At 36.6% G+C, this 16,944-nt stretch overlaps 1 protein-coding gene across 1 annotated transcript; it reads right to left on the bottom strand.

Moving 5' to 3' along the window:
• Positions 1-7,552: 7,552 nt before the first annotated feature.
• Positions 7,553-13,266, bottom strand: LOC129949560 (protein sister of odd and bowel). The gene is made up of 2 exons (XM_056061100.1): positions 11,068-13,266; positions 7,553-8,269 (listed from the first exon to the last, which is right to left on the bottom strand). The coding sequence occupies exons 1-2, from the start codon at positions 12,210-12,212 to the stop codon at positions 7,903-7,905; spliced, it is 1,512 nt and encodes a 503-aa protein (XP_055917075.1). The 5' UTR covers positions 12,213-13,266; the 3' UTR covers positions 7,553-7,902.
• Between the last annotated feature and the right edge of the window lie 3,678 nt (positions 13,267-16,944).

Raw genomic sequence — 16,944 nt, 5'->3', positions numbered from 1 at the left:
GTAAGTAGATTAGTTCTTGAAAATGAGCTGCCAACATTTTTGATGTTCGAACTGTTTTAACCAATGTGACAATTTATCAAAGTTTTTAAATCGAGAACTATAATTTTCAAGTTATTTTAGCATATTTTTCTTCACACCTGGTTTGTGTCCAAAAACTCAATTCTGGTGATATTTACAACAAATGTTTGTAGTTTTAGAGGTTTAGAACTTGAGGTATTGTATTTTAAATGAAATATAAACGATAAACATTTTTGTGATCATTCTTTTTGATGAAAAATAACTTTTACAAACACTGAATGTATCAAATCTTATTTTTTAACTGCCAAATTCCTGACGAAGTTCTAAAGTAAATCGAAAACTCAATCTGTATTTTTAAAAGCGGTTTAAAATCGTTTTTGAGTTCTAGAAACTTTAGATCTAAGTTGAATAAAACTTGGTTTGAACTTGTTTTTTTTTTCTATTTTTGTAGCTTCCCGTAGCTAGTTCTCAATATTCAATATTCTGACATTTAAAAAACAAAATTAAAAACATCAATCACTTTTCGTTAGAAAGGAAATTAGGATTTAGTTTTGATATTTTCACTTTTGTTTATATCAAAATAGTGTTTTCGTATTTTAATGAATTTTATTTAAAGCGCACATATAGTTTAGTGGGGTTTCATGGATGTGTACCTTTTACACTTTATGGCACTGTCACCGTCCACAACATTTTACATTATGCATTTTATATTTATGACTTTCTGGAAAACCTTCCATGTTTGTATATGTACATATTTTCAAAAAATATTGTACTATTGTGCAAAACCGGAATGAATCTAAAAATTTGGCCTTGGAAGAAGTAAAAACATTGCTGAACGGAGTTCTAATATTCCCGACCCCCAAATTTGAGGATCTATTAAATCAAATTCCTATCTCGGACGGAGATTTAAATCAGAGTTCTTACGCTTGAGAGCAAGATGAAGAAATGAGCTAGAGCTCAATCAAGTTCTAATTCATCAATAAACCGAGAATCAGAGACTAGAACTTTGTCAAGAAATTGGCCGTAATTAATATTTTTTCTATAATGGTTGTAGAAGAAAGACAGTATCAGTTAAAAACGGTTTTTTGATTTCTCAAACAAAGTACTGAAGGACTTAACCGAACATTTTGAAAATTCTATGAAAGAGACACCTTGACAGACTTGAGCTACGCTTTATGATGGCTTGAATCTATTTTAAAAACTCTTTAAAATATCGTCGTATCAAAGCAAACTAATTTTAAAATAAGTGCCCGTCTAGTAGATTATTTTTGAAAGTTTAATATTGCTAAGGGCTTACCGAATTTCTTATTTGTTAGTATTTATGAACTAAGTAGGTTCAAAGCTACTTTAAAATTTTTATTCGTCTCTAAATAGAAAAGAAATAATTTCCTGTTCTTAAGAATTATTGCTAAGTCTTGAGAACAGAAAGAAAAAAAAAAACAAATCCAAATCTAGGAACCTATTAATTTGAAATATTTTGAATTCAACTGTAATTTGGATAGCAAATTATGTGTTCAAAGTTAAAGTAGCAATTTTTCTATTTTTACTTTGGTAATTTTTATAAAGATTATTTTGAAATACTCGTATATTAAGAAGATCGTTTAAAATTAGTAAAATCGTGTTTTATGTTTAGTAACTTACTAAAATATCCTCAATTTTGTATTAAATGTTTTAAAATTTCGCATTTCTCTTTCAATCGAATTTATTTAAAAAAAAATTGTTTTTATGTTAAATATTTTTATTAACAACTAGCTGACCCGACGAACTTTGTTCCGCCTTAATGGCAATAAATAAGCAGATTGTGTTTTTTTTTTATTGGAAAAAATACAACAAAAAATTAAATAACTACATTAATCATTCATTATTATTTCTGTATTTTAGTACATAGGTTGCTCTTCACTTAAGTACCTTGTGATACACGACATTTTTTGTTTTAGTATCAGGCGCAAAAACAAACAACGCAGATGGTCTTCCGACCCGTGAACATGCCACGTATAATTGTCCATGGGAAAAACATGAATGTTCTAGATTTAAACCACAAACTTTGAAGGATTGGCCTTGTGATTTGTTGATGGTCATGGCAAATGCAAGACGTATGGGAAATTGAAGTTTTTTAAATTCAAACGGCATACCGGTTGGGATCATCGGGATCCTCGGAATGAGAACTTCCTCACCTTTGAATTTTCCTATCATTATCGTAGCGTAAATTACATTGTTCATCAATTTACTAACCACCAAACGCGTACCGTTGCACAGTTTCGGTTGGTTTATGTTTTGAAGCATGATTACTACGGAGCCAACCTTTAGGCGTAAATTGTGCGGTGGTAAGCCAGGCACGTCCAAAGAGTTTAAAAATTCAATTGGATAGTTGGTGGCTTCATCTTCATTTGTGACGCAGTCAATAGATTTGAATGAATGCATTGTTCCAATGATCTTATTTTACATTATGTAGTTCAGTTCATCTACATCTTTATTCTTAGCCGCTAAAATTGCTCGCTCACTCAACCATTCATTATTTTTGTAGTTAGAAATAATATTTGGAAATACATTGTTGATAAGTTCGTCTTTTGATGAGACAAAATTACAGAAATTATTTGGAAATGATATTAATCCGCTCGATTCATCGACAGGTACTTGACCATTACCGATAGTCAGCAATTGCTCCGAGAAATCTTCAGCAGATGTATGATTAAGCAATGTACCTCTCATGTTTGTTGTCAGCTGCAGTTTCTTCAAATAGCGCCATAGATTTGACGATTTGAGGCAAGCGTTTATTTCATAGGCAGCCGTAGATCTTGGAATTACTGGCAGTATTTGGCGGAAATCGCCAGACAGTAAAATCATTGCTACTCCAAAACATCTCGAGTCATTGCGTAAATCTTTTAATGTTGCCAACCGAGCTGTTTCACGGCTGCTTCACTTTGCTCTCGTGATTGAGAAGCACGAAGTCGAATCATACTATCGCGGCGCTGTTCACGTGCAATTTCTTGTTCTTCTTCAGTCCTTTCATTTACAGTATTTTGTATTCTTCTTGCAATTACGGCTTTGTCGGGAAAGATTCGATCATCTTGGTCACGGCATTATTAATTAAACTTCACTTCACTTTTAATTAAACTTCACTTCACTTCAATCCACTTCTTAATTATTTATTTAATAGAAATAGTTTTAATATTGATTTATTATAAATATCAAATTGTCATCCATACGTCATTACATAGCTGTCATTTTATGTCAATTACATAGCTGTCATTTGCGTTTGTTATTTCAAGTCTGATTCTTTTTTGTTATACCACGTTTTATAGTGACTGACGTTTTATGTCAAGTCACACGGGAACGCTGTCGAACGGGATAAAAAGTATCCTATGTCCGTCTCCTGGCTCTAAGCTACCTCCCTACCAATTTTCAGCCAAATCTGTTCTGCCGTTCTTGAGTTATAAGTGGTGTAACTAACACGACTTTCTTTTATATATAAAGAAGATTAAGAAAAATCAGAAAGTGAATTTTTCAGGAAATACATTGATCTGCGAAACACATTCCTAAATATCATTTTATTTGTTTTATTAAGGCATCCTTACCTTATTTGGGGATTTTACAATTCTGTAGGTTTTCATGAATCTACCACTTTTAAAAATTAATACATATCTGCAATTTGTACCTTACAACAACAACTTAATCCGAAAAAAACCTAATTTTAATTTGTACTTCTTCACCTCTGAGTTTATTCAACGCTGGACATAACTTCGAAAAAATAAGTACCTTTCTTTTAATCCACCCTTAAAATCATTTTACAAAAAAAGGACAATAATCACTTGGTTGCTTTTTGACAAGAACAAAAACAACAACAACCATCGTACCATGGCATGACACCAACAGATGGCATAACTACATGCTCTTCAAAATTGTATGCTCGATGAGGATGATGATGATCATCATCTTCAGAGATTTTCCGCTTATCATCACTTCAGATCGGTCTCTAATCTGACATTTTATTCGCTATTAAGTTAAACCAAAACGGGCAATCATTGTCATTCGACAAAATAAATTACCAGTTCTTTGATTTTCTATCGTGTTTCATTTTCAAAAGAGGCGTGACTCGAAAACTATTTAAAATATGCAAACTCTTGTTGAGATAATTGGGTATCAACATCATAGGTACATACTTGTATAATACCTGCATGATGTATCGTTTTTAAATATTGCCCTTATGAATCGGTCTTTAAAAATCAGAGGGGTTGTTTCGAATAAATGTTATGTTCTTCCGAAATGAAAAAGATTCCCATTCCCAGATTAGGGGTTGAATGCTGTAATACATGCCTAATTAAATTAATCTCACCCTTCTGTGAAAACGGGTAGCCTCGGTGGTAATTCTTCCACCAAGCTATCCAACAAAAAAAAGGTGGAAACACAAAAACATACAACAAACTACGCGAGTCTTCTAAGAATAAAATACACAAGTTTGATGTCAGCAGGAAAAAGTACTATTTTTATACTATGCCGGCAACTTTTGCGTTTGAAGATATTCAATCAAACATTTCTATTACAAATTGGCGGGGTAATTAGCTTTGATGTTGATTGTTTCCCCGTTCGGTTAATCAACACGGCTGCCGCACCTTTCAGCAAAGACACCTCTCCAATAGCTTGTCACGTCCTTATCAGTCGTGTAAGGCAACAATCCAGATAAGATACCTACTAAATTGCTGTTTGTCATATCAACTGACGGTAATAAAAATTTTGATGACTCGCTTGGACTCGGTGCTTGATGTATAAGATCACACGTCGCGTCGTCGCTGTCGTCCATCTGTCAAAGGGCCCATCACCATAATCATCACAGCGCAGAGTTTACACTACACATTTGTATGCCTTCTATACTATTTATGAGCTTAATGACGCACTTATCATAGCGTCGTCGTCGGTCGGGTAGAGCAATATAAAACGCTCCATTTAGCCTATTTAGCAGCGCGCTAAATGATTGAGAAGATGATTCTCACAGCTCCTCTGAGCTAGCTCTGAAAAATATTCCAGGAAATTTCTAAATCCAAACATCAAATTACCCCAAATTAGCCCTACGAGCGAGAGCGCGGTTTTCGTTGAAATGTTACGTTGCATCGTTGGACGCCGCAGCCGCCTCGCGCCGCCGCGCCGGCCGGTATATCGTGTACTCCCTACTCTTCCACCTTCCATTGAAGACACGTTGAAGCGACGGATGATGACAGTTTGTGCGGCATTCTTCAATCTTCAAGCCTAGATAGACACTCGAGAGCCATAATAATTGTTAGTCAAATACAAATATTGAACTATCATAATTTTCTCATCGCTCGCTCGCTGGCTGTGCTGGTTGTGCTGGCTTCAGCCGAAGGCGCAGGAAGCCTTGCCTGCCTTTATCTTATAGGTACTCGTATATACCTTGGGTTCGCCTCTCCTCGAAGAAGGAGTCAAAGGTGCGCGCGAGCCCGTGAGCACGACCTGCGCGTTCTTCGTTTATAAACGCCAAACGATAACGTGGTGTGAAAAAGTATGACCCAGCCATGATGGCGATGAGCCAAAGCAGTGCCGCACTGTTGGTGTGGTGAAATTTTGAAAAAACACAAAGGGCCAGAAGTTTCAGAGGGCCTTACAGACACAAAGCTTCCAATTTGACGAGAAACTCACAACAAAACCTCTGTGACGTCCTAAATTGTCAAATTCTAAGTTTTTAAATGCTTAGTCGAATGGCTTAGTGATGCAAAATTTTCAGAGAATTAACAAAATATTTAGGTCAATTAAGCTTAAAAATGTTATGCCTGCTTTTAAGTGATTTGGACATTTAATTTTTGAAATAAAATCACAAAATGGATTCTTCTTGATAAATGTATTTAATACAAATTACTTCTAAGTTTCTGACATTTAAAACCATTGGGTATGTTTTTCAGACTAAGACTTGTTCATTTTCACGAACCGTCACTTTTTTGACGTGTTCAGATACTCCTTTTTCAATAAAGCTTAAAACATTCTGGAGTAGATATTAAATTTTTCAATATTTACTCGTAAAAAGTAAGTAAGTAACTCGTAAAAAGTTTAACCAGTAAGTTAAAATCATCTGTCAACTTCAAAATTTGATGTCACAACCAATGCTGCAAAATTAATGTCTTTTAAAAATAATCTGAAATCTCTTGAACTGTGAATGAACTTAAAGTTTAATTTTTCTCCAGCGTTTGAATTTTGATATAATTCGACTGAATTGAAAACCTCTGTACAAAAATACTGATTCCTTAAGGGCCTTATGGAAAATTAAGGCCATGGCCACACATTCCCTTACTACACCACTGAGAACTTGCTTTGGTACCATCAACCGTCGTCGGTCGTCGTCATGTCATTTAGTGAGATACTTTTCGATTTGAGCAAATAGTGCGCCTTGCGCGAGTACCGGATGATATAGATAAAAACACTGTCGGCTAATTGTCAGATGTCATAGATGACACAAGAGGCCGACAGTGATGACAGTGACAGTGAGTCTCAGCTCTAATCGTTGCGTTGTTGCTGTTGATGTAATTTCCCAAATTGTCTCATTTGCTTACTTTTCCCATCCCCAAACTAGGTAAGTGCGAGTACACAAATTCCACTAATATCAGTACCGGGAAATGTGGTTCGCTTTTTAGGTTCTAAATCTTTTATAGGTTTTATCTTGCAACGGAACGGGATGCGGGACACACCTTTCCGCAAAAGTGTTATGTCAGACGCAAAAAAAAACAGCTTTGGAATTTTTTGAATTTTGGTATTTTTTCAAGAAAAAACAGAAACAAGAAGACATCAAGAACCGATAAGAGATATAGCCCCTCTCATTGCTTCTTCGTGTGATATTTTGTGTGATGGTGCTTGGGAATTTATGGGCTTCGGATATCAGAGACACTGATGTTGTCGATGCGCTGACGACGTATTTATATTCTTTTGGTGGTGCGAGCAGAGAGAAGTGAGCTTCTTCCGTACGGTACGGTACAACCCACGCATGGGTCGTTTCGAATCGTCTAACACGACTTTTAAATTAGGGTTTCTTTGTTCGTCGCTTTGGCCTAAAAGCTCCACTCCAAACACCATCTCGAGCCCAACCACTTAGGAGGAAGATTTGTGACCCATGTTTTTGTCGTTGCGCGATCCAAACGACCGACCCAAAGACCGACGGCAACGGGCTTGGGGAATTCGCAATTACGTAGGCCCCACATATGATTAAATTAGTCATACGAAATAAAGAATGAGTTTTTGATTCCTTGGCTTTATGGGCTGTTCCATCTCAAGATACAGGTTTCGTTAGCTGGCTGGATTGGATTAGCCATAAGATGAAGTCAAATCGCCTTTATTTCATAGTCATCGTCATCATCATGAACAAGAAGAGAGGAACATGGGCACGTGCTTAAAAAGTATCGAATTTCAGTAAATCGAACGATCATTTGACTTGTTTCCACGAAATACCTTTAAGAACAGTTCTGAAATAGATACATGGCGTGGCGGCGCAACGATGAGAAACCACCCGAAAGTCAAATTAAAACAAGAGACAAACATCTTTAACTGTAAACATACATATATTTTTTGTTCAACTTATAATCTAAATAGCTTAATCTAGAGGGCGCTCTTAAAAAGCATTCTATTTATTTTCATTGTGTAGCAAATATCATTTAGTTATCTCTTTCTAAGTCGATGCTAAAGAATGAGAAGGAAACAAACAAAAACTATTTACAGTCTGCGTCAGCCAGCTTATAATAATGCAATTGATTCCAAGTATATGACAGTTGACAATGACATATTGATATTGAACGATCACAATATTGAGAGTGAGATAGAGATACAATTATTTTATATTATAATAGTGATGGGTCGAGATTATTATTATTTTATTGTACATGATTTCTATTTCTATTCGACGACATGTTGTTCCTTTTCAAGGGCAGCATTTCTGTCATTGATAATGATCGTCTCTGACGGCGATTCATTGAGACCAACAGCACCCGATGTCAGATTGTGGGTTAGACTGTGACGCCGGAGATCACAATTCCTACGGAATACCTTGCCACAGGAGCCGCAGTTGTATGGCTTGATATTGGTGTGGGTTAGAAGATGTGTCTTTAGATTTGAGCGCTGGTTGAAGCTGCGATTGCACACTGGACATTTGTGCGGTGATTCTTCCATATGTAGAATTTTATGGACAGCCAGGGTGCGAGATTGACAGAAACCCTTTCCGCATTCGGTGCATTTGAATGGTTTCTCCTTTGAGTGGATGTACCTGCAGCGAGAATGTATAGATATGTTTAGATAGATATAAAAATGCATGTAAAAGTATAGAGATAATAAAAAAGCTATGACAGAGTTAAATTAAAATGTTTATTCAAAGCCTTGTTAAGAAAAATCAATGCGGAGTTAAAACATAATCTAGATAAAATCAAAAATAAAATAAAATCTGGATAAAGTCATAAATTGAATCTGTATGACAGCTAAAAATATGTCAAAATTGACATTAGATTTTAAACGACAATGTTAGAGCGTTTTAAAAAAGATATAAAGGTTAAATTTCGTCCACCATAGCATCTTATTTAATCTTTATATTTTAAAGTTCAAATAACAAAACGGTTGCTAAATCCGTATGTCTTCTGTGTTTTGACATTTCAAAATTATAGTCCTGTTTGCCAGAATTCGGTTTGTTTGTTGTTTTATTTGTAAACTGTCACTGTTTGGGCGTGTTCAGAAAGTAAGGAAATTATTAAAAGCTTTCCATAAAAAAGTAGTTCAATTTATATTTTGCGAAAAAGTGTTTCTTCATTTGCAATTTCGGATTCTCTCTTTTATTTTAGAAACTCAGTGAAATACGATATTTTAGTAAAAAGGATAAAGCGTTTCAGTAAAGCAGAATTAATTGTCCTTAGGTTTCCATTTTCGATCAAGCGAAAAGTGTTTTAGGTGAGTTTGATTTTTCTTTTAAATCAATTAAATAGAAGTTGTTAGTTCTTCGTGCGTGTTTAAATTCCACGTATTGCGGGTGCAGCTCAAATAAGTTGCAGTTCTGAAACTTAAATAAAGTTATAGTTACCCTTTAACCAAAAACATGAGTGTTTAATTTTTTGATGTTAGTTATTCTAAATGAATTATCTTTCCAGCTGCTAATTATTGAACTTGTAAAATTTAACCGTTTTCAAAAAGTCAATTCAAGTCACCAAATAGTAAACTTTATAAGTTGTATCGAAACTGGAAATGATACGAGAACGTGGACGAGCTCAGGACGTGTAAACAAACGTGAGTAAAAATTGTTTTCTTGTTTGGCAAGTCTTTAAAAAAAATTCGACATATTTGCCTCAATTTGCCATGCGTTCATTTTCGCAAAGGAAGAATTTTACTAAGCGGCGGGCGACACCGACGGTCACGAAAACAATAAACTAAACTAAAGTATATAATTTGCTTGGCTAAGAAAGAGCATAACTAATTTAATTCCAAACTTATTTATCCAACTTTAAATCGTTAACTTATTTTATGAATTCATTTAGGTGCTCCTACTGATAAAAAGGCTTAACTTGGAAATTGATTCCAATATAATGTGAAACCCAAAACGGTGGACAATATAAATAGTGGTGTCATTTATAGCAGCGTAGAGCCGTCTCCTCCGAAGTTACGCTCTTGGAAGTCCAGAAACTTTTGTATATTTACTTGTCACCATAACAGGTTTAAGGCTGCCATAAATTCTTCGAGTTATGAACGCCAGAACTTAAATAAGAAAAAAGAAAAATACTGGATGGTCCCCTCTAATCATATACAATATGCGTGTGTCCCATCAGGTCCCTCCGGGATACTATCCTACTCTATAAAACCTCCAGAGAGAATGGAAAACAAAATAAAAGAAGGAACAACAAAAAAAACTTAACTCCCGATGGCGCCCCATATGCTTCGTAGGTGTTTTCATTTGAAAATTTATGACCTGGACCATCTTATGAATTCTTAAATTTTTGGAAACATTTTTATATGACAATTATTATTTTTATTTATTGGACACACCGGACAACGCGACCGATGCGACGTATAGATTCTCTCGCATCTCAAAAATGGATATGGATTTTTGGAATGGAAGCCCACTTCGAATTCAATGATGTTCGATATGGGAGGAGGACTATGGTCTGGTCACATGCACTTTTATTGGTTTTATCTACGGATGCCAAAGCATATAAATAAAATATCTCCATATCTCTCGGCATGTTGTACCTGAATCCTGCCTAAAGCCTGACTCATTCATTTAAAAAATTTCGGACTCTCTCTCGGCTTTTGGTTTCATGGTTTCAGCTTCAGCTTCAGGTAAGATCGACCATCGACCAAAAAAATCAGATTACTTTGCATTCTAACAGTGATGATGATTTAAGGAGGATTAAGCCTTTTTCTCGAAGGCGACATAATGACCCAAAACAACTGGCGGACAATTTATTAGGTCCGCAGATACCTCTCCTGATGGTTGTTTGTTATTCCCCCTTTTTAAATTTTTTTGGTTGGTTAGTCTCACAATCTTTATAATGAGCTTAAGATTTATGGAGATCTTGAGAATTGGGAACTCGTTTTGCCGTCGGTACATCGAACGTGATAACACATAACCAACCAAACCATCGAACAAGTCTGCTTTGCTTCAGTATAAAAGGAAGAACTTTTTTAAAAGGTGAGCTATTGTCAAAATCAAACAGTGCTATCTAAATTTCGACAGCTCATGTTGAAATAATGAACACAATGAGGAGATTAAGCACGTTAAGACCTTGTTGCTTGTTTTGTATTTTGTGTTTTGTGTTTTGTGTGTGCCCAAATTGATAAATGTGTCGATTTTGTGGAGATAAAGGCGCAACAAGTGCCGTATCATCTGACACGACGACACGACACGGCTGGCGTGATTTATGCCGCAGTAATTATTTGGCTGTCAGTTGTTATTAATGGGGATTATGTGGGGGAGTATAAGGGTTAAAAGAGAGTTAAAAGCCAAGTTAAACCAAGAAAGAAAGAAAGAAAGAAAGAAAGCAAAACAGATTTATAAAAAGCAAACAAAGGATTTGCATAACAAACCTGTGGTCTCTAAGGTGATCCTGTCGGCGGAAGGCTTTGCCGCAAATATCACAAGAGTAGGGGCGTTCATCGGTGTGGGTGCGTTCATGAATGAGAAGGTTGTAGGATTTTGTGAACTGTCTATTGCAGAACTTGCATATGAATTGCTTCTTTGAGCGCTGCTGCTGGATGCCCGAAACTGATGTTGCTGCAGACGCCTGATTTTGTTGCGCCGCCGTCGCAGATACAGATGCAGACGCCGTCGCTGCGGTTGATGTTGTGACAGTTGATGAGGACGACGCTGATGCGGAGGAGGATGATAGACTGGGCAGGCTTTTGACAGATGACGTTGATGTTGAAGAAGGCAGGTAACGTTTCAAGCTGGACGATGCTGATGCTGATGACGACTGCGACTGATGCGACTGGGTATTGTTGAGAAGCATCTTGTCGTGCAGCATGGCTGCCTGCAAAGTTTCCGAGTGCGATGGATGGTATGATGAGCTTGTGGTGGCGTTTATCATAAGGTTATTGTATGTTGTGTCGAGCCCTTGGAGGCCGTCAACTGCTGTTGTGTCTATCGTCGATTCAAAAGACAGCTGCTCGTCGCTCTCCAAGAGATTGAGATCGTCGCAGTCTCCGAGATCGCTGGCCAGTTCGGCCTTTGCCTGCTCCTGGTTGCTGTTGCGAAACACATCCGACTTTCCGGTGATGTGTTGAAGGGCCAAATACGATTCGAGTGCTTGCAAGTTGAGAGCAGCTGCAGCTGGCGAATTGGCAGGTAGCATCGCTGCCTGCTGCAAACTAGATACCATCGTTCCTTGCAGCGAGAGTACAACTGCAGCAGCTGCTGCCAGATCGTTCGACGCATTGTTGGCCATTGAATTGGAAGTTGTTCTCGACGACGAGGAGGAGTACATTGTGGGGGAATCTGAGTCTGAACTGGCTTCAATGCCACCGGCACTTACTGCAACAGGTTCTGAAATCTCCACCAACGACGAAGCGAGTGTATTATTGTTGCTGTTGTTGCCCGCACTCCCCAAGTTGTTGCGCATTTTTCCACCCACTATTGATAAGCAATTGTAGTCCGCTGAGCCTGAATTGCTGGTCGTTACCAAGCTGGCTGTGCTCTGCTGGTGCTGCATATCGCTCACGGCAATTTGCTCCATAATGTTCCGCGCACAGTGGGATACCACTTTGGTTCAGTTCACTTCAGATTGCCAATACTACACACCTACGCATAGACAACAAACAAAACGAACGTCCAGGACGATATGAACATGAAATTTTCAGATGACACGCGACCATAAATCACTCTTGGTCTTCGTCGTCGTGTTGGTCTTAGCTCGTAAAGCCCAATATGGCAATGGTGAATCAGCAAGGGGAAAAAACGTCCAACAAAAATTCCACACAAATTCAAAACACAACTATAATTTAAACAACAAGTGTTTGTTTTAATTCTACAAGTGTTTGTTTTGTTATTTTTCAACAATATTTCAATGATAGCCAAAAGTATCTCAAAGATAGGTAATAATTCATCTGCATCTGTCAGACAAGATCTACCTCATCATAATCACCATCAAAGCGGGCAGCACAAGTCGTCAAACAAAACATCAACAACACCAACAAAAACAACAACGCAAAACAACAATAACAAAATAAAACAACAACAATAATCACGACACACAACGCTACGATATATGATCCCACGAATTATTATGAAGCCCAACACGAAAGCAAACTTAAACAAAGCAAACAACACCCTATTTATTGACTTTTGTCATCGTATAATCGTGTCGTTGAGTCTTGATCTTGAGTGAGTTCGTCGCGTGTGAAATGTTCTCTTGGATCTTGCTCCCGATCCCGACAGCGACAGGCTGACACTCTGACAGGCTCGTGGATCGTCAGACAAAAAAAAAAAAAAATCAGACAACAAATTAAAATTAGCCGGCTCTGACGATGAAACTCTCGCTAATTAAATGTGCACAGTTATTATAATTTTTATATGGAAATCAGTGTTGATCATCGGTTTAATGTTAATTGTTGCCACGCACTGGGACAGGGACTGGGAACTGGGACTGGGCCGCCTGATTCTCTGATTCTGGAGAGCGTCGTCGATTCTGTGTATATGCGCGCGCAATGTTAACAAAGTCCACGATACAACTAAACGTCCGTCGCACCGTGTACTCTACACGGACCTGTGCTGCCCCCTCTCTCACTCACACACCTCTGCCGCACTGTAGTCGCCTCGCCTTCACCTATCGCTCGCCTTACCTTGCCTTTCCATCTATCGTTGTCGTCGTGTCGTTTTCTTCATCGTTGTCGTCGTTACCGTCTCCGTCTCCGGCCTCCGTCGCGTCGTCGTCATCGATCGGGCTCGCATCGAACCAGCAACAAGCCACAATGTAGCAAATAAACTCACACTATTAAAACACATTCAGGGTCGGATCCAGAAGTATGGGGTGTGTAAAGGCTCTAGATTTTAAAATTAATCATGCAACTTGGTAACCACTTCTCAGCTGATCAAGTGTGCTGAATTGCAGTTTTCGATATTTTCAGAATGATGATCTGTTTAGAACTGAAGCTAAGTACACACGATTCTCATATCTTAAAATATTGTGACAGTTCTGTCAGTTTTCAAACTGTCCCAAATATCTTACAACAGTTTAAACTTAAAGTTTGTGTGATAATGTCAAACGATGCAACTCAGTTTTGAAGTTGCCAATTGTTGGTTGTCAAGATAATTTTAGATTTGTCATGCATAACAAATCTTCTAGGCGAACTTAAAAATAAATTGGTTTGCTATTTGACAATTAAATTGTCACAAAATCAACCAATCACTTGAACACAAAATTTGTAATACTTCTGGTCGTTTCTCATTGACAGTAACTGTCAAAAGACTGATTGATCTGAAAATATTAAAGGATTTTACAATGTTTAAGAGCATACAAGTCAAGTGCGGCACCTAAATTGACACTTTTTCAAAATATTCGCCAAGGAACACATTTTATAAAGTAAAATATGAACTGAGTGAAAAAATGGAATTTCCAAATTAATATGAAAAAGTTTAAACTGACATTTTGAATTTAGACTAGTTTATATTTCTAAGATTTCTGAGAATTGTAATCAGTCCGATTTACAGAATTCTAATTCACTATTAATTTTCACCGAGAAATCAAATAAGCTTTGTTTTTTGTCTTCCTTTATTGAAGTGTGTGGTGGAGAATACCTAAAACATCGAATCATTCAAATTCTATTCTCAAAATATTGACAATAAAAACGAGATATTTGTTTGAAGAAGATCTGAGATCTTTGAAATATTAACCGGTACACTTTTAAAACAATTAAAATGTTTACTTGATTTTTTCATGATATTAAATAATAATTCTCGGAAGTTTTAAAATCCAAATATGTAAATCTTTGCAATTTTTAACCGATACAAAAAACAGCATATTCCCTTTGTAAATATGATCGACTTTATTTCTCCAAAATGTTGGCAATGTCCTTCACATCATAGACCACAAACTTTGAAGACAATTTTTTAGAGAAAAATGGGCGATAAAAGTCCTAACAGAACAACGAAAATTAAAATTTGAAAGGTTCGAAATTCTGAAAACATATAATCTTCTTCTAAGTTTATAAAATGGAAAGGCCAGGAATGTTTAAATTCTTTTGAGTGTTATCATACATTTTCCAAATTTTAATTTTGAAATCTCGAACTTGTGGATTTTTGAGACTTGGAGTCTTACAGTTCTAGTTTTTATGTGGGTGTTCAAGATTCTAATACTAATCATATAAAAAGTTTATATGACTATTTGATCATAACAATTCAAAATTAATAAGTAAATTGTAATATGGAAACATATTTCTCTAGGCCTTTAAAATTATACACTCTTCTTTAAGCTTTGACAGTTTAAGAAGCCAAGTAAGCTACTTTTGAAACTAAACATCAATGTAAAACAGAGTTCTTAGCCCAAAAAAAAAGTAAATTCGAAAAATATATTTAAAATCAAACAAAACTGTACTTCCTTAAAAATTCTGACATCAATCAAAGTGAACAACCTTTTTCGTGAACAAGTCAGGGAAGCACATTTTGCATTTGAAACGAATTTGCCTTTCCAACGATAAGAATTTATCACTGCATGTAGCTACTAAATGAAGCTTCAGAATCGTTCCTTACAAATTGCTCATGCTCAGTTGCGAATGTAGTTTTTGTCTCTAATACCTCATTTCAAACACTTTTTGCAATCATTCTATGACTTTCTAAAGACGTTTTAGACTGAAACATGGTGCCCAGAAACCACGGCAGCAGTTGAGAGCAAGCGATCCTCCTTTTAGATCGATTATTTGTTAGGTTTTGGGCAAACATTTTTGACCATAGAAGAAAGTGGATATTTCTTCCATGTTGTCATAATTAGGAGACAAGGTTGTATTGGCTATAGGAAAAAAGTCGGAATTGATGTTTTTCAATTCTTGTGTACCTCAAAATGTTTTACATTTCCCAATAGCGACGCGAATCGAAATGTATATGATAAGTCTATACAAATTGTAGTAAATATGCACTTTTGAAATATGTTCTTCTGATTTTTTTGGTTTTTCTATATTGAACATTTTTGATCTACGTTTAATTTAAAAATTATTTTTTAACTGAAACTTAAAAAAACTCTTGAATTGAACAAAATATGTTTATCAGTAAACTCAATTTTTGAAATAGTTTCTTTAGAAAGTTCCGACTTCAAAAGTTATTTTGTAATAAAGGGCAAAACTAAGTAGCTTAAAAAGGGTTTTAAATTAAAAGTTTTTCAGAAATGTTGTACTGAATTTCAGCAAAATTTGTATTATCCAAACACTATTGTGATTTGAATGATATCTAAATCAAAACTTAGAACAACCTAAAATGTGAAACTCTTATAAACCAGTTCGTTAAACTAGTTTTGAAGAGACTAAAAAACGCTATCAAAACCGATCAAACCCAAAAGTAGAACAAAATTTATAAATCCAATATTGAATTGAATAATTTCTTCATGGGCCCATTGTACCTGTCAAATTCCGGCACTGAACGAAACCAACGATCGAGCCAATCCGTAGTATCTCATACTGGCCGGGCCGGGCAAGAGAAGATACTACTTTTATCAGGTTTTCGAGTGTGTGATGGTGGGTGTATATAGTATACTGTGTATAGGGAGCATTTTGAATGAGTGTGGGTTAGAAGGGGAAGGTTTATATGTTTAATATGGCGATTATGTGGATAGTGGATGATGGTCGATGGCTCGATGGTTTTGGATTCTGATTCGGATTCAGCTTCGAATTTGGTTTTGGATTCGAAGCGATCGCGCTTCTCGAAACTTATGGCATTCTGCAGATATTGCTCATGTCCACATCTGGGCACCTTGACGTAGGTAAATACGTGTGTATTGAGTGTTTTACACGTTTTCAATTGGATTCGACAGGTTGGTTGTGTCTTGTGCATAGTTACATATACTCATGTCCCGCCGCGGTGCGGCGTCACACCACCGACCGCGCGCCTTGCTCCATCCAACTGGAACCATCATGAGAGACGGCTTAAAAGCTGGCTCTGACTGGATATGACTCTTTGGCCAACAACCAACGTAGACCGAGTTGAGTCTTAACTCTTGAGTATATGTAGGTATCGCATAGGTATGCAAGTAAGCCCGCGAACAAGCCAAACAATGCCAGCAAGCAAGCAACGGTTTGAAGTGTGATTCGAAGCGGCATGAAGAATGACATTTCTAAACAAGTTTTTCCCATCTTTTGCATCCATATAATCGTATAGGAGTTAGGTACACGAGTATAAGCACTTTATGATGTGGTCTCCGGTGCAGAGAGCGATCTTACAATAATTTTCCGACTTTAAGTACGCTGAATGCACAATTTGTGCAT

This window comes from Eupeodes corollae, chromosome 3, assembly GCF_945859685.1.
Source record: "Eupeodes corollae chromosome 3, idEupCoro1.1, whole genome shotgun sequence".
Lineage (NCBI taxonomy): Eukaryota > Metazoa > Arthropoda > Insecta > Diptera > Syrphidae > Eupeodes > Eupeodes corollae.
Note: the sequence above shows the minus strand (reverse complement) of the source record. Positions and strands in the feature narration are given on the sequence as shown.

Excerpts from the sequence above, each read along its gene's own strand:
- LOC129949560 (XM_056061100.1), bottom strand. The coding sequence starts at position 12,212 with ATGGAGCAAATTGCCGTGAGCGATATGCAGCACCAGCAGAGCACAGCC. Across the intron at positions 8,270-11,067 it reads GATCACCTTAGAGACCACAG|GTACATCCACTCAAAGGAGA; the intron begins GTTTGTTATGCA and ends TTCTCGCTGCAG.